Source organism: Scomber scombrus, chromosome 8, assembly GCF_963691925.1.
Source record: "Scomber scombrus chromosome 8, fScoSco1.1, whole genome shotgun sequence".
In the NCBI taxonomy this organism is placed as follows: Eukaryota; Metazoa; Chordata; class Actinopteri; order Scombriformes; family Scombridae; genus Scomber; species Scomber scombrus.
Genome location: NC_084977.1, coordinates 5,762,305 through 5,790,013, shown reverse-complemented (window position 1 = coordinate 5,790,013; position 27,709 = coordinate 5,762,305). Strand labels below are relative to the sequence as shown.

General features: G+C 41.7%; 1 protein-coding gene across 1 annotated transcript in view; it reads right to left on the bottom strand.

Moving 5' to 3' along the window:
• Positions 1 to 27,709, bottom strand: part of tgfbr3 (transforming growth factor, beta receptor III) — a 69,361-nt gene that overhangs the window by 19,720 nt on the left and 21,932 nt on the right. Inside the window, exons 3-8 of the mRNA XM_062424195.1 lie at positions 14,825 to 14,962; positions 6,417 to 6,600; positions 3,764 to 3,926; positions 3,184 to 3,331; positions 863 to 1,052; positions 319 to 605 (exon numbers count right to left, since the gene is read on the bottom strand). Of these exons, the coding sequence (XP_062280179.1) occupies positions 319 to 605; positions 863 to 1,052; positions 3,184 to 3,331; positions 3,764 to 3,926; positions 6,417 to 6,600; positions 14,825 to 14,962 (1,110 nt within the window). The remainder of the gene's footprint in view (positions 1 to 318; positions 606 to 862; positions 1,053 to 3,183; positions 3,332 to 3,763; positions 3,927 to 6,416; positions 6,601 to 14,824; positions 14,963 to 27,709) is intronic.

Genomic DNA, 27,709 nt, shown 5'->3' with positions numbered 1-27,709 from the left:
GCTAATAAAATACAATCACATATACTCAGATTTTCCTTCTATTTAGTTTCGTAAAGTGAATACTTTCGGGAATATTTGACAGATTATCAGTTTTATTCATCTTGTTTGTTTACACGCTATTTATAATAATAGTTAATAGTTATTATTAGTTAAAATACATTTTTGTCTTCACATGTATAGGATCTTATTTCCAAGTGTTTTTTGTTTTGGCTTTCCACATGTCGTATGATGTGTGTATTTGTACATGTGTTAAGTTATCATGTGTTGTTTTTGTGATAGAGAAACATTTAGATTAACTACAATAACCCCTCCACTCACTTGCAGGCTCTCTTTATCGATGCTGACCACCATCTTTTTTTCTCCGCACTGCACGCTGAGGCCGACGCTCAGGACGCCCTGGTGCTCCTCCGGCTCTGCGTTCTCCCAGGGACGGTCCTCGAGGAGGGAGGGCAGGGAGCGGTGGGGCAGGCCCTGAGACACGGGTGGAGGGAAGGGAAAGGGCAGACTGGAGCGCCGTGAGGCAGTTCCTCCTCCTAGATGAGGGCTGGAGTCACGCAGGATGGAGAGCTCTGGAGGCAACATGCTCTCCAGAGGATCCATCACATCTGGAAGTCACACACGGTCAGAACCTCGTGAGGCTAATTTTATGGAAATTGCACATGCCTATAAAACCATTTCACAATATCACGCTATATTCTTTACAAGAAGAGTGCCATATTATTCATGAAGAAAATTGGAGAAGCTGCTATAATGTATGTCTTGCACAATTTTAGCCTTTATGTAACTTAACACACTGTTTCTGTTTCTGCTACATTTGAACTTATACTGAATGGAGAATTCAGAGGATGTTTTTTCAGATTACCTGGCTCTCTCAGCCGGATATTGAAGTGGTTAGCCACAGGAGTGCTGGTGTAAGACGTGACTGGACTGTAGTCATGCTCCTCTGCCCACTTGATCAAGGCTTGTGACCCTGATGGCAAGTGCTGCTTGGGGTTTTTTGATACCAGCATCAGCTTTTCCGTGTTTGAACTAACGCTCACTGTATCAGACGCCTGTGGAGAAAAAAATAAGTTTCATTTGTTTTGTCTGTTTAAACAATAACAAAGTGTGATTTTTTAAAAGGAGCATACATGTAAGCTTTATTAAGGTCTTCAGAGACAAAAGAGATGATTTACTGTTCAGGCATTATCACAGATGTGCAACTTCAAGTACAGTCCTGCATTTTCTCTGTGTCAAGTGTGAATCATGTGAATGAGTATGAGGTCATGGGCGCGTCGCAGCTCGATCGACGCTCGGCAACCGACGTCTTAGTTTGCTTCGAAAAAATGTGTGTCTTGCCCTGCAACCCTCCCTGTGTGAGGGAGGAGTGATTCTTTCTCACAGCCATTTCCCACACACTCGAGTCTCTTGAGCAACACTGAGGAGAACCCGCTCTTTGACAGAAGCGAGGGGTTCGGTTTTTACGAGGCTATCATATCGCATAGTTGACACACTCCCAACACTTGTTGCACAAGCGCAGCATCCTGTGTACCACTGATTGAAAATCACAATGTCAGCGCTTTTGGGAAATAAAAAAGTACTTTTAGAAGTATCTTGTGAACATGTGTTATTAATGGTTGGAGAGGGTCTGAATTAATAAAAAAACAAATCCGTCTGATAACTGTCGAGACCAAGGGGGTGAACTGTCTGACCAGCAGACATAGCTGTGCATGGATCTATGCTGCTATATGACTAAAAATGCTAATCACTTATCTCAAATATGAAATGATAGCCTAGTTTTTTTGCTTTTCTCCGTTAAAGTTAATTGTCATATCAAAATATTTATTTAACTGTTGGTTGGGGGGAAAAAAAGATATTTTACCACCTCCACTTGGGCAATTTTATGCTCAAATTAATTAAAAAATAATCAATTGAAGCAACATTGAAAGACCATAGAAGCAACTGCTAATTATGTGCTCTCATAAAACTGCTTTTTTTTTATAGTGCAATGCAGGGAACAAAAATTTAAAATTCAAACTAAAACTGCTACATGTGGTAGAAAGTGGTAAACGGATATGAAAGCATAAATCTGCTGGGTATATCTTCGCCGAAGGCATTTCCATCCATTTGTGCATGTTCTAGTTTCACAGGCGTTGACCTGCATTACACACACACACACACACACACACACACACACACACACACACACACACACACACACACACACACACACACACACACACACACACACACACACACACACACACACACTCAACCTGACTGACTTATAGTACAGCAGTGAAGGGGCAGCTGTATAAACACACTGCGCCTGGCAAAAACTGCAGTGTCATGGCTGCAGCAGCCCTGCAGGAGTATCAGCATTACACACTAAGGAAACCCAGAGTCCCCTGCCTCCTCTGAAACCAGCACAGAGAAGTGCACAACAAAATGGGCATCAAGGATCAGCCACACAGTGACTACTAAATGTCACAAGAATCAGCAGAAATGACATGATTCTGGAGAACTTACCATATTGGTGAGTTTCTTACACTTTTACTTGCACTTATTTTTCTCTCTGGACTCAGGGTTTAAAATTCCAACCCTGGAACAAGTATGGTGGTTGGACAGCAGCCAGTTTCTCTCGTTGACATGCTCCACAGTTATACTATTCTTCCAAAGTGTGCATAAGTGTAATTTTCTTACAGTTCCTGAGAGTCCTGAGAGACGTGAGTAACATTAACGAAGATTAAGTATCAAAACGGTATGCTTGCGCTCAGCATCGATACGGACGAAACCACATTTCCAAGTAAAGGGCGCTTTGATATATTGCAGTAATTAGCCAGTGTTTGTCTTTTGTGTGTGTGGTGAGGACGTCCTAACAGCTCTCAGCTTGTGTAAGTGCCTGAAGCAAGCACTGCTCATTATTCACATTATGGCTGATGAGAGGCGATTTGAGCTGTATGTGCGGCTAAAGCTCTCCAGTAGCTTTGGATCCAAAAGTGTCTGATGCCCCAAAAGCTTTCTGAATGCAACGACAAATCTTGAAACCACTGCAAGGACCAGGCGCCAATTCAACCCAAGTTCTAGTTTGACGAATTCTTTGGTCACTGGTGCTTGTATGTCATTGTGTTGTGTGATAAGACTATCAAATCTATAAAAGGTAAGAAAGAAAGGATACTTCTACATGGGAACCAACCAACTTACCAATATATCTAGCTTGCCATTCACACTGTGGGTCTTGATGACCCAGTTGACGGACTTTGCGCACTTGAGCAGCAAGACCACGTCCCGGTCAAGTGGGGCGTCATCCTCCAGAGGCCGTATATCCACTATGACATCCACCTGGAATGCACTGCAGAAAAAGAGAGAGAGAGAGAGAAAGAGAGAGACTAAGAAAACGGTTTAGGTTCAACGTACTGTTATCAGGCTTTCTGTGTCTGGCCAACTAATTAAAAAGCTGGACACATACCCAGAAAAAAAAAAAGAAAAAGAAAAAAGGCAGACATATGCACTACAGAGCAGATAGCACTCTGGTGAGATACAGCACAGCTACCACGGCATTCCCAGATTTGTACAGAATAATCACTCCGCTGGGGGAAGTGATGAGATTATCTGGCAACCTGAACTTTTTTTCGAGACTCAGTTTTGAAATATCTTTCTCACAAGAACACCACTGAGCGTCCAAAGCAAAACCCCGCGGAGATTAGTGAAACATCTTGACCTCAGAAAATAAACTCATGACAACACGTACTCCTTGCCTTTTGGCTGCTTTGGTTTGCTTTACCTGCTGGAGTTCGGTGCTTGGAGCTCGACGATGTGGACTTCTCGGTCTTTGTCGGGTCCGGACAGGACGCAGCCCTTTGATGCCTGTGGCTCCACGTAGCCACCAAGGTAGTTCAGAGACAGGAACTTGGTATCGATCTGGCAGGTGTCAGAAAACACTGGATCTGAAAGTGGAGATGTGTTTATGTTAGCGGTTGGGGGTTCTGTGCTGTTATTTTGATCCCCCAAAGGAGAGATATGGCTTTTTGTTGTTGCTTCTCCACCACAGAGAGGTCAGAACGAGAGGGCAGCTACAGAACAGCTCCTGGCAGGAATTCAACGTCCTGCTCACGAACACTTTTGGTAGGTTGGATGTTTGCTTTGACCCTGCCGTTCCAGCTGAAGAGCGCTCACGTCTCACTTTACTAATCAACCCAGCAGCTGGTATTCCCATTGTCTCCCATCCAAGTTTACATCTAAACCAAGCCCTGTGTTGGATGAGATTAGGCGGTGCTCTGGCTGGCACGACCGGTCTTTCTACCAACGGGGGGACATTTTTCTTCTCGTTTTACGTGGGAAAGCTAAAACCCAAATTCCTCCACCCTAACGGGACAATAATGTTCAATAAACACATTCACAATCAAACCTTCCACCCTTGTTTTTCCTCCGCCATCACCGCTGTTCAAATATTCGTTAACTGTTAAGACAGGCACCTTCACAGAACATGAAAAGTTAGGCTCCTTCTTAGCTCTCGGAGAGAAAAAAAAACACCAGACAGATGCTTCCTTATTTGGCAAACAGAGCTTTGGACAAAGTGTAAACTGAAGGTTGGCACCTTCCTCTCCGGAACCCTTGTGGCACTTTAAAAAGCTGAAGGAGAGACCTTGAGCGCGGGCCTGGTTAGGAAGCGGAGTGAGAATGTGTCTGTCTTCATGAAACACTGCTGAAGATGTGAAGGAGTGGAAATCTACAGCTCTTTGCTCTAAGTATACATCATGGCACTCTGGGCTTTTGCCAAAACCACAGCCCCTAATGACACTAAACGCTTGAAGGCTGAGCAACAACCGCTCTGTTCTCCGCAGTAAATAGAGAGAGAACTTATCACCAGCAGTAGTAGAGCCATTTTCTCTCTCTCTCACTCTCTCTCTCTTTCTCTCCAGACTTGTGTTTTATTTCCATGCAGTGAAAGATGCTCATTAAAAACAAGACGTCCTGTCTGAGAGCTGATGCACTGTGAAGCTGAACGTGCTGTCTGTTCGCTGTAGAGACCGGCCAGCACAGAATAAAGAATGGAAGGTCCACAGCTCAAACGTGTGCAGATCAATCACAGCCCTGTCTTGAGAATGGGCCAGTTCTTTATCACTTCACACACTCCCTAACCTTACTTATAGCAGAAATTAGAGAAGCACTGCCTCCCTCCTTCTTACTTATCACAGCTTTTTTCCACTGACATTTGGTAAATCTAGACTTGACATCAGCCAGATTTTTAAACACTTCTTTTTTTGTTGTTTTATTGGAGACATATCATCTTACTGAAAAGTAGGGGCATAACACCACTTTGTCAAGGAGATCAATGGCAGACATTTCCGTTGATTTGAATGATGTATTGTAGGTGACCTTCTGCCAATCTGTTCAAAAATACATTCAGTTTCCAAAGTTTGGCTTCTAGTTTTTCAACATCTGTATTTGTCTCCCTCCCTCTTGCACATTATGACACATAAGATACACAGATACAAGTAGTCATAGTTTCAGGCCTATCACTTCAAACCATAAATCTGATGTCATTCTTAAACAAACACTGGTTTTTGACCGTTTTGCTGACTGGGCGTATGGCGGTGACGCACAAAAGGCAGTGAAGAAGACTGCAAGTCAGCAAACATTATGAACTTTAGTTTCGCAAATGTTTGATGAGAAATATTTTTATGGAAATGTGTTTATGTTTCTGGCCGAGGGGGAGGGTTCTGCGGTGCTATTTTCATTTTCGGAAGAAGAAATACGGCTTCTAGCAGGAGAGGTCTGAGCGAGAGGTCAACGTGTTTGTTGGATCTGTCGAATAAATTAATCATTTGTTTTATGAGATATCAAAATACGGTGAAAAATGATTTCCTGTTTGTTTGACCAAAAGTTTAAAAGCAAAAGATGTTCAGTTTATGACATAAGAAGCTGGAAGCAGATCCTTTCTAGCAATTGTGCTTGGAACATTTGTTTAATGACTAATTCATTATGAAAATAGCTTTCGATAGATTATTTTGTTTGTTTGATTGTTTAATCGATTAATCTGCTAATTGTTTCAGCTCTAACTAAAAGAACATGAGCATTAAAGAAAGAAAGTAGTTGTTTATATATTATAAATGATCTTAAATTTGTTGTAATTCAGCAAAAAAACACTACAATACATCGTCTGTCAACTTTCTTTTTCTTCTGGGATCCAATCTTTTTTTTTTTTCTGTCAGCAGCCACAGCTCAGAATCACCACAAGCAGCCTTGTTTAAGAGTTTGGAAGAGTGAATGCCTGTTGAGGGAAGGAAATTCTTTAACCGGAGTAGTGCATGTAAACCTGTAGCCAGGGCTCAAACACAAAGCTAAGTCAAGTTCTGGGAGCTGAAGGGGGGACCGGGGAGGCGTGCCTTGGGGCCTAGAGCTATGTTGGGGAATTTTGGGAATCCGGTACACACCTTCTCCGACTTTGATGTAGATGTCTTGAGTCATCCTGAGCTCAGAGAAAGAGGTGACTGCCCTGTACTTCTTCTGGGCCCAGTTGAGGAGGTGCTCGTTGCCATGGGGGAGTGTCTCCTTCTGGATCTGGCAGGAGAGGGAGAAGTTTCCTTGCTGGAAGCGGACCTCAGAGCCCTCAGATACCTTTGAGGAGGACAAAAACGAAGGAGTGTTAGAAGACAAAAGAGCTTCTGAGATAATGTGAATAATCGTCTTCATGGAAAAAACAAGACTTCAGCGAACAGTGACCTCTTAGCTGAGAGTGACACATAAAAGTCAGACTTTATTTTAGACCAGATACGTAAGATTGTAAAATGAAGAACCTGCAGGCAAACTGAAAAAAAGAAGGTCAGCCTTTCCAAAATTAAACCTTTCTCTATAAACACTGGTGAAACCCATCCTTCACACTCCATCCCGACCGTTATTTCAAACCTTCTACAAATATGCTCAGTGTATTTTTACACATGTTCCTCTACACAATAAAGGTGTCTGGTTTCCACTGTTTACACAGAACGTCGCGTTTTAGTCCGTCATCACAAATATATAAGGTCTGCTTCAAGATGACCACGAGGGATGACGGAGAAAGACACAAATACTTGACAAAGAAAGACAAACTGTCAGATGGTGGGAACACATTCATGATAGGTAAAATACTCACACACCACACACACACACACACACACAAACACAATAGTCAATAGTTAAACTGCTGGGATTTACATCTTCATGGGACAATATCTTGATGCGTTGCAGTTTTGGTCCCTTTAGGATCTACAGTGATAAAAACGAAGGTTGCTGTACTGCATCCAGCTGTGAAATGTAAACAGTCACAAAAATGAAGGCGAACTACTTAAAAAAAACATGGAAGGCGAAGAAGAAGTGATTCCACTGGTGTAGCCATATTTAGGAGGGACCACCCCTTTGGCACTTAATGGAGCTCAGCCCCATATGCTTCATTTCAGAGAGATAAACATTCACATGTGCTTGAAAAAAACCTACCCTGACAACAGCAACCAAGTCCAAGCGCACGGTCTAGACATCCTACCTCGTTTTTATTTCCGTGCTTGTTTTTCTAACTCCGAAAGGTATCCCCTCTGTATGCACGAGCGTTGGGCTGAGACCGCGCCAATTGAAACATTCAAAATCAACAAATCCGTTTGGATCCGAGAGGCAAAAAAAAACAAAGAAAAAACGGAAGGCCGATCTCTTTGTGATGATGTTATGAGGATGTCCCGAAATTGCGTTCGTGCTTTAATGATGATGATACAGTAATATCCCTTTGTGGTCTTTAGGTTTTTCAAGACATAACCCTTCAAATCCCCTCATGTGCAACATTTGTCTGACCTCTGGACGCTCCTCTTGATGTTCCTGGCATTGTCACCAGAGGCCGTAAATACTGGGGCCTGTGAGACAGACTCTGTCGAAGAATCCAGGTCCATTTGAGGGTTTTTTTTAGGGTTTTTTTACTACGGCGTGAGGGAACGGACAGAAAAAGATGGCGAAGAGAGAGTTGAGACAGGAGAGAGGCTAGAGGCGGCACCCCGAGCTGGTGAGGAGGGGGCTGGGTTGGTGATGGAGGTGGGGGGGTTTCTTTGCTAACCTTGCCAAGCTCAGCAGAGTTTATCAGTTTAATTGTGGGAATACGACTGTAATTAGTCGCAAAGAATTAGAGGGGGAAAGCCTGAAAGCCAAATTAGCTCCAGGCCTTCCAGAGAGCTCTGAAAACCTCAGGAATTTGGAAACCAACTCTGGGCTTTAACAGAGTCTCTCTCTCTCTCCCTCTCTCTCTCTATTTTGTATGCCCAGCTGAAAGACCAAAAGGACTGTAAACGTTGGAAAGCAAAGAACAATTTCTGAACATTTAAATATAAATATACTGTAGTATACTGCTTATTTAAATAAGCTGTCACTCAATACTCTAGATGGTGTTATGATCGTTGTTAATGTACTCAAATAAAGCAGAAAAGGGTCTTGTAAATTCAAAGAAAACCATTAGAATTATAAAAGTCAAATTTATTTAAAGCATAGTCTTTAGTCTGCTTTATTCTCTTGTCAGCAAACTTCTAAAGACCAAAAATATCTTTGTGTTGGATTCATGTGACCAAACACTGCTTGCAGCAAAGATTTCGTGTCTATGTAGAACTCTTCTGAGCTACAAGCACAAGTCCTTTGCCAAGTAAAGCATCAGCTCACAATATGAAAACAAAGCTCATCTCTTAGTGAGCAAATGATCGGTTTTATTGCCAAACACTGTCTCAAACATAGCTGTTGTTAGCCATAAAAACCGTGTAATGCGTTCTGAACTTTAAATGCATGAAAACTGGATATTACCTCGACTTACGGAGGAGTTTCCGCAGACTTGGCAGTTGACAGCAAACAAAGAATGCAGAGGAGAAGTTAGCGACATACCATAGGGACCGAAACTCCTGCTTTCATGTTCTTAATGCTGGAAACTCATGTTCGTGATGGTATTTGCAGGCGGGCTTGTTGGTTCAACAACTCAAATGTTGACTTAAGCAGCATAAAAGTGTTGGTTCGGTATTATACCTGTTTATTAAATTGTAAAACAACCCTCTTCTTCAATATCTATTGTGATAAATGCACATCTGCCAGTACCGAGAACCTTGTGTGTGCTCAAACATGTAAAAGTATGTTTCCTGTTCTTTCTGCCTATAAGCACCAACATATTCTAACCATATGTGCAGTTAAGAAAGAGAAGAAATGCCAAATGTTTGAGATCAATTATCATCAAGCTGTAATCCTCCGCTGGCTTCTCAACACCCCGAGCATGGGAAATTGAAAAAAGGCTGTTTGGAAATTAAGAGGTGTTACAAACAGCGTAGGGTGAGGGAAAGTGCAATGAAAAGGGTTGATAGAAGCTTTGAGCATGCTCTAACTCTCTGGTGATATTAATGTGATAAACGCTTTTGTGGCTGATTTGATCTTTCTGTCTTTGTTGATGAGATACGGAGGGGGAAGCTAATCGTGCCGCCTTGCTGCAGATGTTGCGTGTGTTCCTGTGAACTGGAGAGCTCCGTTTGCGGGGAAAACAATACCATATGTCTCAGCGCCACTCTGGAGCGTTCCTCTGCCATGCCTGTCTCCAAATAAAAAACCAATAGTGGCTACCCATGCTTTCCATCAACAATTACACTAGAGCGATGGATCTCATGCACAAGCCTTTGACTAATGAAAGAAATACAGGAGTAAAAAAAAACTAAATACACGGCTTGGCAAACAAACAATAGGCAACTTGAGCCAAGAGCAAAACTTTATAGTGTTGTACCATCAAGAGTCTTAAAACATTTGCTCCAGATTGAGCCTTTCAAGCAGCGATGCAGCACAGCCCTCCTCCCATAACCCTCAAAAAGGAAATACATACATTTGGCTACAGAGTAAACGCAGCCATTCTGCATATGTGTCTCCCTTTGAATCCTTGCGTCCCTTTGGTAAAATCAAATTTGGCCTGATTTCAATGTTCGTACTTCATGTCAATTTCGACCCCGTGATGATGATTCCTGCCTGCTGCTGACTGACAGCGAGTACTGGTTGAGAAACGTGTTTTACAACAAAAGTCTGGATTTTGGCATTTTAAAAGCCGGCAGGGTCCGGTAGCCAACAGCAACAATGTGCTCAGCGGTCTCTGATGCTTTTCCAGACTGCCCATCTGTGTCCGCCGAGCCCAGAGCAAGGGGACCAGGAAACAAGGACTGGCAGGCCTGATTCAGAGTCCAATTAGACTCAGGAAACAGCTTCTCCGATGGAAAAGGCGGTGGTGGGAGGTCTGGCAGAAGGGATTCTGTTCTGAAGTGTTAAAAGTCCCAAAACGTGTTCCTCTTGACTCACTTATTCTCACCGCAGCGACTCCTCATCTCCACCTGAAGTGAGAGAGCTGGCAAGACGAATACACCAACATTTTGGCGTCTGTTGTCACTGTGCATATTTGTGGGACTTGATGCAAGTTTTCAAATTGAACTGACGGCTTTCCAAGGCGGTGTGCAACAAGGTTAGTATAAATTAAAGGTTTGGAAGGTGGCGTCTTTTTCTTAGCCTTTCCAAAATCAATACAACAGTAAAAGCGTAAGGAAACGCTTTAACAGTGTGTTTATCTGTCCAAGTGGGTATTGATACTCGATACCTTTAAGGTATCAACAGAAATAAATCGATACCAACTAGTATCAAAACGTCTCCCGTAAAACGATACCTGCAATTGATCCTTTTTGCAGCCAATCAACATAAGCGTTCTTTGGTTTAATGTGACATGTGATTGGCCCACTGCCACAGCAGCTACAACCTGTCTGTGGTGGTGAAGTCGTGGTGAATTTGAGTTAGCAGGCTTAGCAGTTCAGCAGCCAAGATGCCACCAAGATCATACTTCTGCCCTGTTTGTTATTGAATTATTACTGGTTGGAGTTACCTGAGATAGTATAACATTTGCCATATATAATGTTCAGTTCTCATTTTAAAAGCCCTTCTATTGTAAAAAAGAGAAAACATACACATACACGTATGTAAGCTAAGCAGCCAAACAGGGTTATGTTGAATGAATCTTACATTTTGATCTCACATTTTTCCTCATCACACATACAGTGATAACTTTACACTGCGATAAAAGAAGAATGTTGTTTCTTTATCACTCTGTCTTCTACATGGAATATCTGGTCAGGATGCTGACTTTTTGTCTGGACTTGCAGCTTCAGCCTCAGTCTTTCAGCATGATATCAAGTGTATATTTAAGATCTCTTTCACAGGGTTCTTGTTTTAAAAAGAGTTTTCAACCGGCTAACCTCAGATTATCAATCTAAAAATGAGAAGCCTGATTGTCTACTTCTAAACCAATCAAGGATCAACTGTTTCAAAAATTAAAATCTGTCAGTGTCGATGAGTAGAGTCGAGAAAGCTTGACAGGCGTGGCAACAATAAGTAAGGGGGATGATGAAAGGATGTTGTGTGGTATTTTAGTCGGGTGGTATGTTAAGGAGGTGTCACCGAAGAGAGAACCTGAGAAGAGGAGCAGCAGCGGAGGTGTCTGGGACTCCTCTGGGTGACGGCCATGTGGAGTCAGGCTGGTGATACCAACAGCTTGCGTTACCGGAGGGATCGCTGCTGTCACTCAAAACACAAAATACTTAACACCTACTGTAATTCAGCAGAGGCCCCTGCAGTCAGTCAAAACCATTAGCTCCGCTTTGTCTGACTGCAGGGGCCTCCTCCTCCTCCTTCACTGCTAAGATTTTCTTTTATCTCACCTCACCCCACTTGAAAAAAAACTATGTGTCAGACGAGTATCATACTGAAGGGCCAACGGGGAAAGCTAATACCTCACTTTAGTCCCTAAAATATATTTTCACTCTAGTCAGATAAACGTCTGTGCATGTGTAGCTACTGTAAATGAATCTGAAGGCACACACTCCTCAAATGCTTTATCATTTAAAAAATGAAATACAAAACAGTCTTTTTTGTGTTTTTTTAACATGAGATAACAGAAAAAACTCCCATCTCTGTGTGTAAAGACTGATCCAACATCATTAGACACACTACAGCTACAGCTCTGCCTCTACTGTAGATTTTAATGATGGTTGTCAGCTGTTTTCTGTCTGCCACCACTGACAAGGGGAGACATTTAGTGTGATGCTGACCTGCTGCTCTCAAAAAAAAAGAAAAAGGAGGGGGGAAAAAAGAATATAAACCCACCCAGCTTCCCATTAACACGGCTTAAAAAAAGAAAACAATCTGCATGAAAAGCATCAGTTTCTTTTGACATGAGAACATTGCCATTACTGCAGGAAATGATAATTAAAGGGAACATTTGGCCTTGTGTATTGGTGCTGCTATGATCCTACTGAAGCACAGTTTTCCATTTCACCTCACACGCTGCTTATCAATTATGCAGGGGCCTCACAAATGTCTTATATGAAGTTTCTCTGTGAATTATCTTAAAACAAAGATTAATTTGGCTGCAAGAGAAGTAAGAAAAACGTATCTTTTAACTAAACAACCATTGTTAGTGGTTAGTTATCACTCTCAATGCAACGGGTGAGGATTTACTTTACAAGTCTGCTTGATGAAAGTCATGTGTCAGATAAGATTCCAAAAAGTTACACAAAGTCTAGAAGACACATTAATACTTTGGCTGTTCTAAATGTCAAACAGCCTGGGACACAGAGACTATTTAAATGGAACACAAAGCTCTTTATATAATAATGTGTGTGTGTGTTCTGACATAGGCTACTTTTGGGGACAAATTTCAGATTTAGGTGCCATTTATTGGGGATAAACATTGTGTCCCTAATTCGGTAAAAGGCAGATTTTTGGGTCAGTGGTTAAGGTTAGGGTTAGATTATGGTTAGGGTTAGCCAAGTAGTGGTGACTGTTAGGGTTAGGGTTAGGGTAAGTCTCCAGAAAATGAATATGAGTCTATGTAATGTCCCAAAAAGTGACCATGGTCTGACATGTGTGTGTACTGTCATAGGCTACTTTTGGGGACATATTTCAGTTTGTGTACAGTGATTAAGGTTAGGATTAGGTTATGGTTAGGGTTAGGATAAGTCTCCAGAAAAGGAATGTAAATCTATATAATGTCCCCAAAAGTGACTATGGTCTGACTTGTGTGTGTGTGTGTTCGCTTGGGTGTGTCTGTCACAGACTACTTTTGGGGACAAATTTCAGACTTAGGACCAGTTAATTGGAGACAAAGATCGTTTCCCCAAATGGGAAAAGACTGAGTTTTGGGCCAGTGGTTATGGTTAGAGTAAGTCTCCAGACAATGAATGCAAGTCTGTGTAATGTCCTCAAAAGTGACCAGGGTCTGATATGTGTGTATGTGCTATGTCATAAGACACTTTTGGGGACAAATTTCAGACTTAGGACCAGTTAATTGGGAACGAAGGTTGTGCCCCAAATTGGCAAAAGGCTGAGTTTTGGGTTGGTGATTAAGGTTAGGGTTAGGTTATGGTTAGAGTAAGTCTCCAGAAAATGAATGTAAGTCTATGTTATGTCCCCAAAAGTGATAAAAATCTGACGTGTGTGTGTGTGTGCGTGCAGATGAGCTTGTGCATAACGCAGGGATTTTTGCAATCAGATGTATATTCTACTCCGTGTCCCATTTGCTTTCAGGGGCAGAGTGTTTTGCACACGAGAAGTAAGCAAGAAAACATCCGACCACATATGGAAATCATTTGTGTACCTGATACTGCATTCTTGCAGAATGCTGTGGTGTTAACATGCAGTTGAAGATGATTACTTCTGGGAAGCCAAAGATGCAGAAAAGCCTTCAGAGCATAACGTGGGGGAAGAAAGGGGAAAAAGTCTTCATAGTAATATAGTATCGTCAAGCCATGGCTGAGACTTCTGGCTCTTATTTTGCTATGATTTTCTCATGTGATACACAGGGCTTTGAACGAGAGCACTGAAGCAGTCCATTTTTACATTTTTTATTAAGTTTCCCAGCGAGGCCCCCTGGTACCTTTACTAAATATGGATGGCTCTCCAGGGGACCTTGACTCCAACTAAACTGAGATACTGTACCCCCCCTTTCACCAAAAAAAAAAAAACTCTTTCTCTTCTCCTCAAATCTGCAGAGCTGTACTGTAACAAAGACTTTCTTGTTTGAATCAAGCTGCGTCTTGCTGACGTTTACAAAATCTGGATCGCTTCACGCTGCAGATTCAACACCAAAAGATTCAAACTCATTCAAAACCAATTGATGACATACATGACTTAAACACTTCAAATCTGTAGATGAGAGGATGCGTCAGTGGAGTTTTAGAGGTTTAGTGTTTTGCTTGCCACACATTCCCCCCGTTGTTAGGGGGTTTTCGTGGTATATGGATACGCCCTGCCTGATTTGAGCAGCTGCCAAACTATCAACAAGGCTGTTTAGAGAAGGGAGGGAGGCGGTGGAGGATACGGGTCTGTGCTTTTGAGCGCGCAACACGCAAAAACAATCATTTTATCAGGGAGTCTGAGTGTGAAAAAAGCTGATGGTGCACATTTCGTCTTTTTTAGATACAAACACTTTACACCATGATGCAAAGGGAGGGATACTGGTTTGAATTTGGCAAAATATTCAAAATATCATTATGTAAAACCACAACCACACTTATTGTGGTCCTGAAGCAAAATGGAGAGAGTTCATGTGCAGTTTTTTGGCAGTAGTACACAGCTGTAGCTAAATATGTGCACATAGATTAAAATGGTATGCAGAGGTTAGAGTGTGGAAAATCCTCCTCTGCAAATTAACATGACTTTTAATATAGTCCTCATAGATACGGGCTACTGAAATGGAAATACAGTTTAGCCGGTGAGGAAATGAATACACCGTTTTAGGAAGCGAGGATTTAAATGGCTTTAGTGATGCCGGACTCACATGAAAGGTGCGTTTGATGCCCGGGGCCAGGTTCTCTGTCTTGATCTTCCAGATCAGCGGTTGGGGGGAGCTGAGCACGAAGACCAAGGGCTTCTGGTGGCGCAACAAAGACTGGATGGGCTTCAGATGCAGCTCAACCTGGTTAGGGAGAGAGAGAAAAAAAAAAGAGAAGAGAGAGATTGGAGTCACATAAAGCAACAAACATGCTGGTGAAACAGTATCAGTGTACTGAGGAGGAGATAAAGGCAAAATTCATGATGGAGATCAGTCGCACATCACATGAACCCGTTTCACACAGCTACGGCGTGCAAATGTCAAAAAAAAAAAAGCTTTGATTTTTCTCATGCTCGCTCAATGTAAGCGAAAAAATATCAGGCGATAAACACCCGCTATCCCGGTGTAATTGCGGCCCTATAATGCTGCAGATTGTTCTTCTTTATCAGGCTTTGTGGTTGTTTATGTACTTCGCTTTGCTGATAAACTCACAAAGGCTGCATGCTGTGCTTTCCCTAAAAGGCACTTGCTTTTAGCTCTGATACGTAGCCTCTGCGGGATCTGAACTTTCACACAGTGGAGTCTTTGTTAAAGGAGTTAAAAAAAACAAAAAAAACAAGTAAGTAGCAGGTCTCTGTTACCATCTTTACAGGGTGAAACTATGCCTTTGGTTTTCATTAAAATACATTTTCACAGTCTGTTATTGAGAAACAAACCAATCTCCAATGTTTTTGGAATCTGAACTGTTGTTTTCTTGTTGCTGGTGTTGAGTTTTCTCCCACTGAACCCAAACTCATCCCATCCTTTTTTTTGACAGACGAGCACAACTATGGGTCAAAACTTGCTCGAGAATTTTTTTTAAATGTCATCTTTTCAAATTTTCTCCCATCTCTCTTTTCGCTTTGATGACAACTGACACTCCAGAGGACACACTGGCCTTTCTGACACTTCAACTTTTCCCCTCTTTGTGTTCCCAGACTAATCATATTAACCCCCATGCTGCGTTTCAGCCATAAAAAGCCTGGAAATCATTCATTGAACCCACAAGGATTCACATTATATGATACGAGCACCCCCCGTATTTTAACTTAATCAGTCACGGCTGGTGAAAAAGTATTGACTTTTGCTTTTCACAATAAAATACATCCCTTGTGCCTCCGTTAAAGCTGATAATGAATCATCACAATGTGTGAGACTGCAAGGATGAGTTGACAGTTTAATATTAAGAGAGTTTGAATGAATTAGAATCATGACAAACTGGAGAGAGCATTCATAGCAGTCATTTGACAGGATGTGGTTATGGTGACTAACTCTTGACTGTTGATGTTATCTTTTCATGTTGTTAATAAGCTCTCTCCATACTGGTGTCTGTGCCATTTATAATTGGCAGACAATGCTAAGGAGGCACCATTCTGTATCTTTACTCTGTTTGAAAGTGTCTATCTCTAGATGAGCAACCTATGTGATCAGCTGTCTGGCTCATTAGAAGTTGAATGTGAAGTGAGGTGATCATCTAAATTAGCTCATTAGTGTAAACTAGACAGCTGGCACAGAATGTTGCAGGTATTACCGCCACCTATATTTATTAGTGCCAATATTATATTCTCTTTTTTTTGTATCCATCGTGTCTTTTATGTGTCTCAGTATTATATGGCCTTTCACTATAATGACTGTGTATGTTTATATGAAACTCTGTAAAGTATACAACTGATGTAATGTGAATTAAATTGGTCCATTTCTTCTTCAGAAAAAAAGCATATATATAAGTTTAAAAAAAATATCCTGCGAGGAAATCAACAACAAGTAACCACATCTTTTTTTAATCTGATTTCTTTTATGTAGAAACAAGATTATGTGCAACATGATTATACTTGAAACAAACCTTAAGCCAAAATACAAAAGAAATGCACATTTGAACATCTGCAACTCCATGACAGCTTCCAACAGCTGATGAAGATCCTGTGATATGATCAAAAACAGCAGGACAGTTACTAAGATGAGGTCAAGGTCTGTCATGAACTTTTAACTTGAACAAACCTGCCATGTTTAGTACAGGCCTGGAGGCAATAATGAAAATTTGACTCGCAATCACTTTAATATTGGTCAGAAAAAGATGTAGCTAGATGTTCTCCTAAATTTATGAACTGTCAGTGGCCAGAAATGTCTCTAAATCTCCCCATCGTACACACTTCACCAAGCCAGCTGCACACTACATTTCCAACTACCTCTCCTCTATGTCTTCTACACAGAAATCTATGAGTTCTGCCTTCTGACAGATACATTCAAAGATGCTGTGATGCTACATAGCACCATACATTGAAAAAGAGACACTGGCAGTACATAGGGAGAGAACATGAAGCATCAAAGCCTAATTATCAGCCCTCCACAGATGTAAGCCCTGGAGGAGAGGAACACAAACCAGAGTGTTTAGTGATGTAGTCCATGAAAGTGCTGCAAAAATCATTAAAAAGTCCCTCTGAGACAAGAAAATGGAAGAAATTACTGAACGCTTATCTATGAGGCAAACTGGATGCTGATCCAGAGACTTGCTGCTTGTCCTCTTTTCTTTTTTTCCCCACATATTTGCTTCTCCCCTCAGCCCAGACTCTGGAAAAATCCAATGCATCACACCCCTGGGAATAACAACAACCAAGATATAATCATACCTGGCTTTGCTTTTAAAGGTCCTGGCTTTTAGAGAGATGGAAGGAGGGAAGGCAGAAAAAGAGTATGAGCGAAGGAGAAAGTTGTAAAAAGAGGAGGAATTTTAAACCCAGACAGAAACACTTCCAGAAGACGTGAGTCACCTGAAAACACAGGCGTAAACAGAACGCAGAGGAGACAAAGTGCCAAGAGGCACGCTGCGAGTGAAAAAAAGGAAAAACTGTGGTGATTATCTGCTGTTATTCAAGGTTAAGTGAACAAACACTGATAATGCCATCTTAATCTGTATCTAAATCACTTTGACCAGAGCTGGGTTGTACAACGTAAGCGATGATCGAGACTCCCCGTGGCAGCTGGTGCTCGTCTCTACCCACGGAGATGCCGTCATGAAGTTTAATGGGACTGGTGCGGATAGCAGCGGGCCTTGTCACCCAGCCAGGGTGTGGAGAGAAGAGGTGCAGAAACACCAGGCCATCAAAAGTACCTCTAATAGTGTTTACAAGGATCAGGTGGCTGCTGAGTCGTCCCTGGTGGGGTTTACCTTCAGAGGGCGAAGGGTCTGCCGTGGGGGTGATGGGAGGCCACGCCTGATTGATTATCAGGAAGCTGGCACAGGGATTTTTGGGGGTCTGAGGGGGACTGCGTTACAGTTAAGGGTCACGTTTGCCAGCAGCTAGCAGAGGACGTAGGCTTGTCTAGACCTATCGCGTTACTGAAATTAAACTCCACACAAGGGACGACAGCTGTAGCGGGGATAAGCGAGGCCAGTCACACAGCATACCATTAGTGGTGGTAGCATGGGTAAACAATGGGAATGTAAAAAAAAAAAAAGAAGAAAGAAAACAATACAGCATCGACTTTAAGCTATAAACACATCGCCAACTGGGATGAAAATCCAAATGACGAAGCATACCTTTATTGTAAAGACGCCACATGGTGAGATTTAGAAGCTATTGATGCCTGTGACTAGGGTTGGGTACTTGATACCTTTAAGGTATCAACCAATATAAATCGCTACAAGTAGCATCGCAACGTCTCCAGTCAAACGATACCTGCAATCAATCCTTTTTGCACCCCGAGATAGAAAATATGACTATTTGTATGGACTTGCTCACGGCCAATCAACGCAAGTGTTCTTTGATTTAATACGACATGTGATTGGTCCACTGCAACAGCAGCTACAACCTCTCTCTGGTGGTGAATTCGCAGTGAAATATGATGGGTATAGAATGAAGTACTCAGTTGGTATCAGTATCACTTCAAGGGTCCTTGGATTGGTGCTGGTATCGTCATTTTTAAATGATACCCGGTCCTACCTGTGACACTACCAATGTAGTGGTTGATTTGTTTGTCCTGTCACGACCATGTGGTTTTAATTTCATGACCTCTGAGGCCAGCTACACATGGTTTCAAGTGTGCTCGATAAACACTGTGTATCCGCATTGTAACGTGATACTTTCGTAGTCAAACAGCAGTAAGGGCTCTGTATCAGTGCAGCTTAGTGTCCTTGCAGGAAAAGGGAGTTTCCTTTATTGACAGAGCTAATTAAGTGCCTGATGATCCCTGGTGATTCCGAGAAAACCCAAAACATCCTTTAATTAGCCATGAAGTAAGGCTAATCTAGGAACACACTCTCCCTCCCAGGAAATAATAATCAGCTCGAGAAAGACGGACAGCACAATGTTTTCCATGACATGAAACATAAACTTACCGCACAGTGTCTGAATAACAACAACCACTGACTTGTATGTTTTAAATGAGATTCAAAAAGGTCTGATATCTAAGATTATAACTAATAAATAACTCAACGCACTAAGCTAGACCCTTTAATACCTTTTTGATATTGTCTTTAATTGCAAAAGTTGAAAACAAAGATGGCTGGCTGAGAGCTGAGAAGTCGCGGCTACAAGAACAGAAAGGAACACTGCCTGGAACCAATCATACCGCGTTATCTGATGTATGTGTGTGTGTGTGTGTCTTGTCTGTCTGGATCTTGGTTCTTTCTGGATCACTGAGGGTGTACAGAGGGAGAGAGAGAGAAAGAGAGGGAGAAAGAGAGAGAGAGAGAGAGAGAGAGAGAGAGAGAGAGAGAGAGAGAGAGAGAGCTGGGGGCGAAGGAGCTGGGTGGCGGAGGGGAAGCGGAACGAAAACCTGTTGACCGCTCTTATCAGTGCCACCCACATATTTGAGCACCATGGGGATACCTGGAGCCTTAACCCCCTCCCCACCTCCAACCTTCAACTGCGATGCTAATCAGTCTGCGTTCAACTCAACAGCAAAAACTGCAGGGGAAAAAAAACAACAGCCTGAAGAGACGTCAAAGGGAGACGGGGCCTGTGGATAAGGATCTTTGAGTGATATGGCAGAATGGCAGGACATACAGAAGAAAACAACACACCATCGAGGTTGGGGGGGGGGTGTAAAGGGTCAGGAGGATGGGCCCAGATTACACTGTGAAAAGATTAAAGTCAGACAGGGCACAAACTACTGGGAAGAAGCCAGTCGGAGGCGGTGATGAATTTGAAACGCTTTCGTCGATGAGGTTATAAACAAGATTTGCTGACGTGGTTGCTAAATTCACTCAAAAGCGAGCCAGAAATTTAAAACTGATTTACACTGCAGATTGTTAAATTGTCTTTTTCAATGCTGGAATCTTTAGCTTCCGCCTAACATTAGCTGCACAGGTGACTGAATTTCAAGCTCGATTTATTGCTGAAAAGCACCTTGGGAGTCGTAGTTAACTTTTACTGTGAAATTTTTATGTACATGGTCTTGTACTGTCGACTTAATATCAATGAATCAAATATTTTCTAACACGGTCGTTCATCTCTTGTACTGATGATTTAGCGTGGAGAGTTTCATGCCAATCCAGACAGACAGAGCTCTATAAAGCTGTGTTCTAAATTGGATTATATAATCAAATTGGAAAAAAACTAAAACAAATATTAGATTTTGAAAACTAATATGCACTGTATGTACTGCATGAAGTACAGGAGTCACAAAACACCACTTCCATTGATTTAAAATGCAATCAAATCTGAATGAAAGCTGAAATGAGCAAATAAGTCGACAACAACCGTGTGATAATGATGTCAGAAAGTTTACGACCCAGCTCGCCCGCTGACAGAGTGATTGATTTGCACTCCGACCACTTGAAGAGGGTTTTTACACCTTTGTTTATGTCCGAATCAGTGGAAAAAGTTGTGGATTTTCCCTTCGGTTTGGTTTGGTTTCACACTACAAAATTTCAGGAGAAACCAAAATGTATACACAAAAGACATGTGGGAGCTGTTACTCTGTTCGTTGGTTAGAAAATCTTGGGAGGTTGGTAGATTTGTTTTTTAGAAGCAGTAGAGAGGTTACAACATCTAGCTATACAAGACTTGATCTTTCTTCTTGCTTTTGTAAAAATAAAAAAACAAAATGTATTTAGGAACCACAGCACTCAGGAAAACCAACTGTTCTTATGCCACACAGGATGGTGGATTAGTAAAATGGCCTTTGAACATATTTTCTATTTGCCATTAAATGTACAACTGTTATAATTGAAATAAACAAGATCTGTATGTCTCTTTTTCTATGGATCAAACCGTTTTGGGGGTTTTTGGACATCATATTTGGCCAATTCTGATAGCCCTAGAACTTTATTTCAATTAGTTCAATATCTGTGTGGGTTAGCACTAAAAATAGTTAGTCATTTCACTGTTATGTAATATTAATACCATATAAATACCAACTAGGGATTAAGTTAGCAGTTGCTCAGTCCCCTCTGTGATTTCAGCACTCCCAATGTAACTCTATATGTTGCTCTGTGTCATGATGAGTAATGGCAGGACAGTAAAGGACTACACGCTGCTGTGAGTTTTGACAGTCTGGTCATTCACTATCACAACTACACCCATGAAAGAGAGACAGCTGACACCAGCTAGTTTGTGTGTGTGTGTGTGTGTGTGTGTGTGTGTGTGTGTGCGCGTGCGTGCTTGCATGTGTGCGTGTGTGCGTGCGTGTGTGTCACCATGTAATAAAATGGATGGGATTTTGTACAATGTGGGATGAGATCACATGAGTGTGTGGGTGCTGCTGTGTTTAAATAACATAAACAGCAAGCAACATCTCATGTGAATCAATGTTAATGTCAGCAAGCTAAGTAGTTTCCACCCAGAAAACAGCAGTAACATGTTAGCTTCCACCAACACTATGTGGGCTTATTGAGAAAGTGGGAAAAACACCTCTTGTATCATCGTTTGTGGGTTAAAAAGAGACATTCTCCTGTCAGCGGCGCAACATGATAGTTGTCAGCGCGTCTCTTAGCAACTCCCTCGATTGTCGTCAGCTGCTGTCAAGGGAAACGCCCACAAAGGGGGTTGAAGAGCAGACGCTGTATCAATAAACAAAGTATAAAAAAGCTAGTTCATCTTCTTTTGAAACAAAGAAGAAGAAAAAAAGAATGAGAAGAAAAATGGACTCAAATTTCAATTTGACTTCAGTCCTTACCTTTTATAATAAAATGAATTCCCATCAGGGTCATAGAGAGTAAAAACCTTAGTATAAGGAGACACAAAAGGCCAACAGGAAGATTAAATAGAAACACTGCTGGCATTGTGTGAGCAGCACATCTATAGTGTGAGCTTGACTCATATCTGACACAGTGCTCTCGCCAGCTGTTTGTGCTTGGTGAGCTCCTCCAGCTAGTCACTCACACAGTCAAAGATATCAACGAATTCCAGCTGATAAAACAATCATCTGCTCTGCCTCACCCTGATTCAGAGCCAGCGGCAGTCTTTGATGTTTGCCTTTGGTAAACTGATTAGAGAAAGACGGCCGGCTTCGAGATATCGCCGGCCCCCGTTTTGTGTATTTTATTTATCGCCTGACTGTAAGCCTCTGTTTTTTTTTTTTTGTTGCTTATTTTTTGCAGTGACTCGGGGTGAAAAAACACCACCGTTGGGAGTTTGCCACAATGTAAAGCTCTGCGTGGACACAGATGAGGTGGCGGCTCGTTAGTAGGGGTGCAAAAGGTCACTTCTGTACGTGATGTAGGGAGCATGTGGAAAAATGTTCAAACTTGATACCTACGTTGTGGAACCAGAGCTGGAGTAACAGAAATAACCGCTTCGGGATGAGGTCATTATTTTGGTAGAGCTAAGGTGGCAATACACCAACACCTTCAGGTCAATAGTCAGCTCACCAAAATATATCTCGCTCCCATGGGGCCTTCAATCTTGGACGAAATATGAGCATCGAGTCAAGCTCCCTCTGACTGGTACTCTCGTTTGCTCTCTGTTACGCAAGATCAGAACATTTTTAAAAATGTACATTCATTATGTGAAAATGTGGAAATTATCTAGGTGTAATTTAAGGGAAATCATTACCCTCTGAAACGCACAACCCCCCAATCTGGCACTTGCAGACCTTACCATGATTTGCCAGCGCTAAACAGTCATCCTACCAGTCCTATTCCAGCATACCTTGCCTTTCCAGTCTGGCCTGTCTCTCTTTTCTCTTTGAGAAGCACACATGGGTATTACAGAGGAGAAGGGCTTCTGTTACTTTGATCAGGACTACTGAAGCTGAAGAAGTCATCACTCTTTATTTCTGCCAAATGTGAATAACACTTAAAAAGAAAAAAATATATTGTCCAGGCGAGCCAGTAAGTATTGGTCATTTTATAGAGAAAAGAGTAAGTAGTCTATGAAACAAACAGCCCACTGTCTACAGGACATGCTGAGTAATAAACCACAGCATGATGAAAATGAAATAAAAGATTGAAATCATAGGTTTCTAAATGCATTGTCTTGGGACAGGTACCATTTCAGAAGAACTTGTACTGACTGCATCAGTGCAGCACTCGCTGGTCTACCACTCCTCTGTGCTTAATATAACCTTTAGTATAAAATAAGAAGCAGGAATAACATCATCAAGTTTTTTTTCCTAAACTACCAAACAAATTCTGTTTCCAAAAAGATTTGGAGACCATTGGAGCGCCTTCCCAGCTGAGTGGTTTCAACGCATTCCACAAACCCACAACTTCCCTGGTTCAAGTCCGGCAATTGACCTTTGTTGCAAGTCATACCCATTTCTCTTTCTCCCCTTGTTTCCTGTTGGCCTCTCAGCCACTGACTGTCTAATGAAGGCAAAAATAACCAAAAAATAATATTAAAAAACAAAAAAGAAGGAAAATTGGAGACCATCTAATAATAATGGGTCAATATTTTCTGGATGTTTACCAGACTAAAATCTTATAGTTGTAGTTATCTTTGCTGGGTGTGCCATACCCTCTGAAATGAATGTGTGATTTTTGGGCAGTGTCATGCACAGTATATCATGAAACCTGATTTTTCTTTTTTTTTACTTTATGTTGACACGAGAGTTTAACAGCTGTTGTTACTCTTCATGTAAAATAAGAAGCACCTAAATTAAACACAAGTGATTCTAAAGGTCATACTTTTATAAGGGATGCACTAAGATCTATGATAGAAAACAATCATTATACCCGACGTTCAATCAAGTAAGGACTGCTATATATTAACGTCAGCAGATTTGAACACATGGCTTTTAGAACACATGGCTATTTCTAGCTTTAGGCTTCTTGAAGGAGTGATTAGCATATTTTCTCCCTCAGGTCTGTTATTCTATGGTAACTTCAGGCCACTGTAAATGTGAGTATTTGCCCCTACAAAACGCTGTGCACAGGCACTACTGAGGTGTTCTGTTGCACTTAATAAGTCAGCTTTGGTGTGGAGATTGGCCGAGAGCCAGAATGTGTATTCTGAGTCAGGTCCAGCTGTGCATTTCTTTCTGTGGATAACAGTTCATACTCTTTGCTTAATACCCATACAAAATGGGTTCACTGGTGCAGGCAGGAAACAATTCACCGCTCTCACGTCTTTACGGAAAATATGGACAAACTGAAAGCTGCGACTTTCACACGTGGATGTGAAAGCGATGTGAAGCAGGCCTCACACATTGCAGCTGCAGGATGTGTGTGAGTGTGTGTGGCGGTGTGTGTATAAAAGTGCTTGTAATTGAGCCTGTGATCCCCCTTGTCTGTATTAGCTTGTGCTCACAATGCGCAGTAGCAGATTTATTACCCTACCTGGTCAAGGCTTTGCTTTGCAGTCACTTATTAAAGAGTCGCTGAGGCACATCGTGTTCTCTCCAAGCAGCCCCCTCGACCCAGACGGCCAGTCCAGCGCAACCAAAGCTCAGCCACAGGCACCTCTTGTACTGCAGGCCGTCGTTCAAAACATCCAAATACAGTCTGTTCTGTGGCCCAGACACCACTTCCTCCCCCTCCAACAGGAGAGGTGAAGAGGAGAGCTCAGAGAAAAATCGACATAATCACAGACTGACCAGGCACCTCTCTGCTGACTTAGAAAACAAGCAAAGGATACATGTGCCAAAGCAAACAGGGGAAAAGACCCATTACTCAGAGTGAAATCAATTGCACGCTACTAAATCTGCCGACCGAAATGGACTAAACCGCAAAAAAATTAAGAGCGTGCCCTTCAAAGGGGCTCAGACGCTAATTTGAATTTAACATTGAAGTTTGAATTTATTACCTCCACTGAGGATTTGATTGTTTACGGTCCTGAGCCCAGTTTCCCTAAAGCATCTAGAGGCTCAGATGATCTAAACCCAGGGACTTGGAATGGGATGCTCGCCCCCTCTCGCAAAACAGATACTCTTCCATTTCATAAAATCATGGAAACAGTACACAGTGATAGCCAAACACTAGTCGAGGCGGCTGATGTCTCGCTTTTGATGTGGATTCCTAATAAGATAATCTATGGGCAACAAGAAAAGCTATGATTTTAGCCGTATCTTGTCAAAAATCAGACAAGGAGTTCTACTGTGCCTTAAAAATAAGATATAAGATAGATATATAAGGTGGACAGGTAGGTAGATAGGTAGGTAAGTAGGTGGGTAGATAGGTAGGTAGGTAGGTAAAAAACAAAAATAATTACTAAAATACCCCAAAATTCTACTAATAAAACAAAACGATCTATAATAAATAATAATAAAATGGGGATTTCAGAATTAAATGTTGAGTTGTGTGTTGTTTCCAGCTGTAATCTCTTTTTCCACTGGGTTGTGTATGAATATCACACATGTATTATCAACACTTCCTCCCACCAAAGGTCAGGGAGCAGATTGTATCAATGAGAACACAGTCTGACGCACTGCACACCCACCAACGCAGTTTTCCTGAAGGCTAAACTCACCCATGTCAACATGCACCCATGACCAAGGTGGAAATGCCGTCGAGGAGCGGAGCTTGAGTGGGCAGAGTGTCCAAGTGTCCTTTAGAGGATCTTATCTATCTCCAGTCACAGGACGAGCTTCTACAGGGCCATCTAATCTCAAGCAAAAGCCAGATTGACCTTCTGTAGCCAAGGCTGTAGGCAGGGGAACAGACAACTGGATTTCTGCCTCCCACACATATAAGTCCACTTTGACCATGGAGGTGGTAGGTTAGCAAAAGCTAGGTGGGTTGATTTGGAGAGATAGATTTCACAGACACCTCATACTGAAGATTTTAACGGTAATGCTTTGAGTGGTCATTTACAAAGAAAACGATGATATATATCTATTAGGAAAGAGAATTGTTTAAAAGAAAAATGTTTAAAAGTTCACATAAATATGTCCTTTTTTTTTTTCTTTTCCATTTTGAGTATCATATTGCTTTAAACATTTCCGAGAAATATCACCAAATGGAAAATCTAACTGCGTTTGGTGCTTGACAGGTGTTATTTTCAGACAAAACCAAAGTCAGTTTGTTTGGTGTAAATATCCATCTGCATCTAATCATAATCCACCTTGACACAAGTATATCTGTAGCAGGATCAAACACATAAAAAGCTTCTCCGTTGGCAGGATAGTCCAGTAGTCTGCAATGAGTATAGTGCTGTCAGATGAACATGTGTTCTGAATTAAGTTGAGATGGGTTCACCACCTGAAGGCCTTGCATTAAGAGTCCTACTTTCAAGTGATGAAAAACAGTTCAATTTATGTGGAAATGATACAAACTTAACACAGATAGCTTCACCGAATAGATTTGATTGATGTAGACATCAGCCTTTGAAGCTAAGTAGCAATAAGCCTACTGTTAGCCTGCTAGGGCAACAGCTTGTGGTCACTTTACACTGCAGATATATGATAAGCAGAATGTGCAAAAATGTATTATATAATAGCAATTTTAATCCGTGGGTGTCAAATTGAAAAGAAAAAAGAAGAGGTTTATGTTTCAAGCAATATTTGTTGAACTTCAGTACTTTCGAGCAATTCTTTACTTTGACAGTTTCTATTGTCTTCTTGATTTGAAAGTTACATGTGTAAGCCTGTGTTAACTTGCTTTTTCCTTGTCTGTGAAACAAATCATTCCATTCACAGTAATCACAAATGGTCACCCACCGTGCAAGCAGTGTACATGTAAAACCACTGCAGTAAAGGAAGACTTCATGAAATCAATAATAATTATGTAATGTATCACATGGACTAGAATGTTTATCTTTAGAGCTAGTCATGAAAAGCGAACTTTGCCATTTTACATTTTTGTATCATGTAGGGAAAAGTTGAGCCGTCATGTACAGCTGTAACTCATTTAGTACAATAAACATGACGGATGAAGACAAAAGACAAATCCCTCTCATTGTTGTGATCACAGAACTCTATAATTTATGTGCAAAACCAACCGTGAGCCACTGAAACCACAGAGTCATTTCTTTATTTACATGCTGATGCAGCACACTTACACACTTTCAGTATATGTGTTTTTGGCCTTGGGAACGTTAAGGCAGCAAAATTGCTATGGCAAGTCTAAACATGCTGCTTCTCATACTGCTGTGACCGAGGGGGTGGGAGGTTGGCAACTTGGGGCAGTTTAAAATCCAGACACAGCATTACCAAAAGGTGGTGGGTCTGTGATTCATCTTAAAACTATTGCTATAACTTGGAGGAGTCCTTCCATGCAGTGAGCAGTACAACACCTGAGGACAGGGAGTGGTTGTTAAAACTCACATCGACCTTTGAAACACTGTTGAAAAAGTGCTGACAGCTTGAATGACTCTGTTAAAGAGATTTCGTCAAAACAACCAAGTGGTTGGAAAATACCGACCGCTTAAATGACTAATCACTGTCTTCCTTTTTTATAGCTCACTAGAAAGTTAGATGTAGGTGTAGGTAGCCTGAGGTTAGCCTATCTGATCATCAGGTTTGATCATGGAA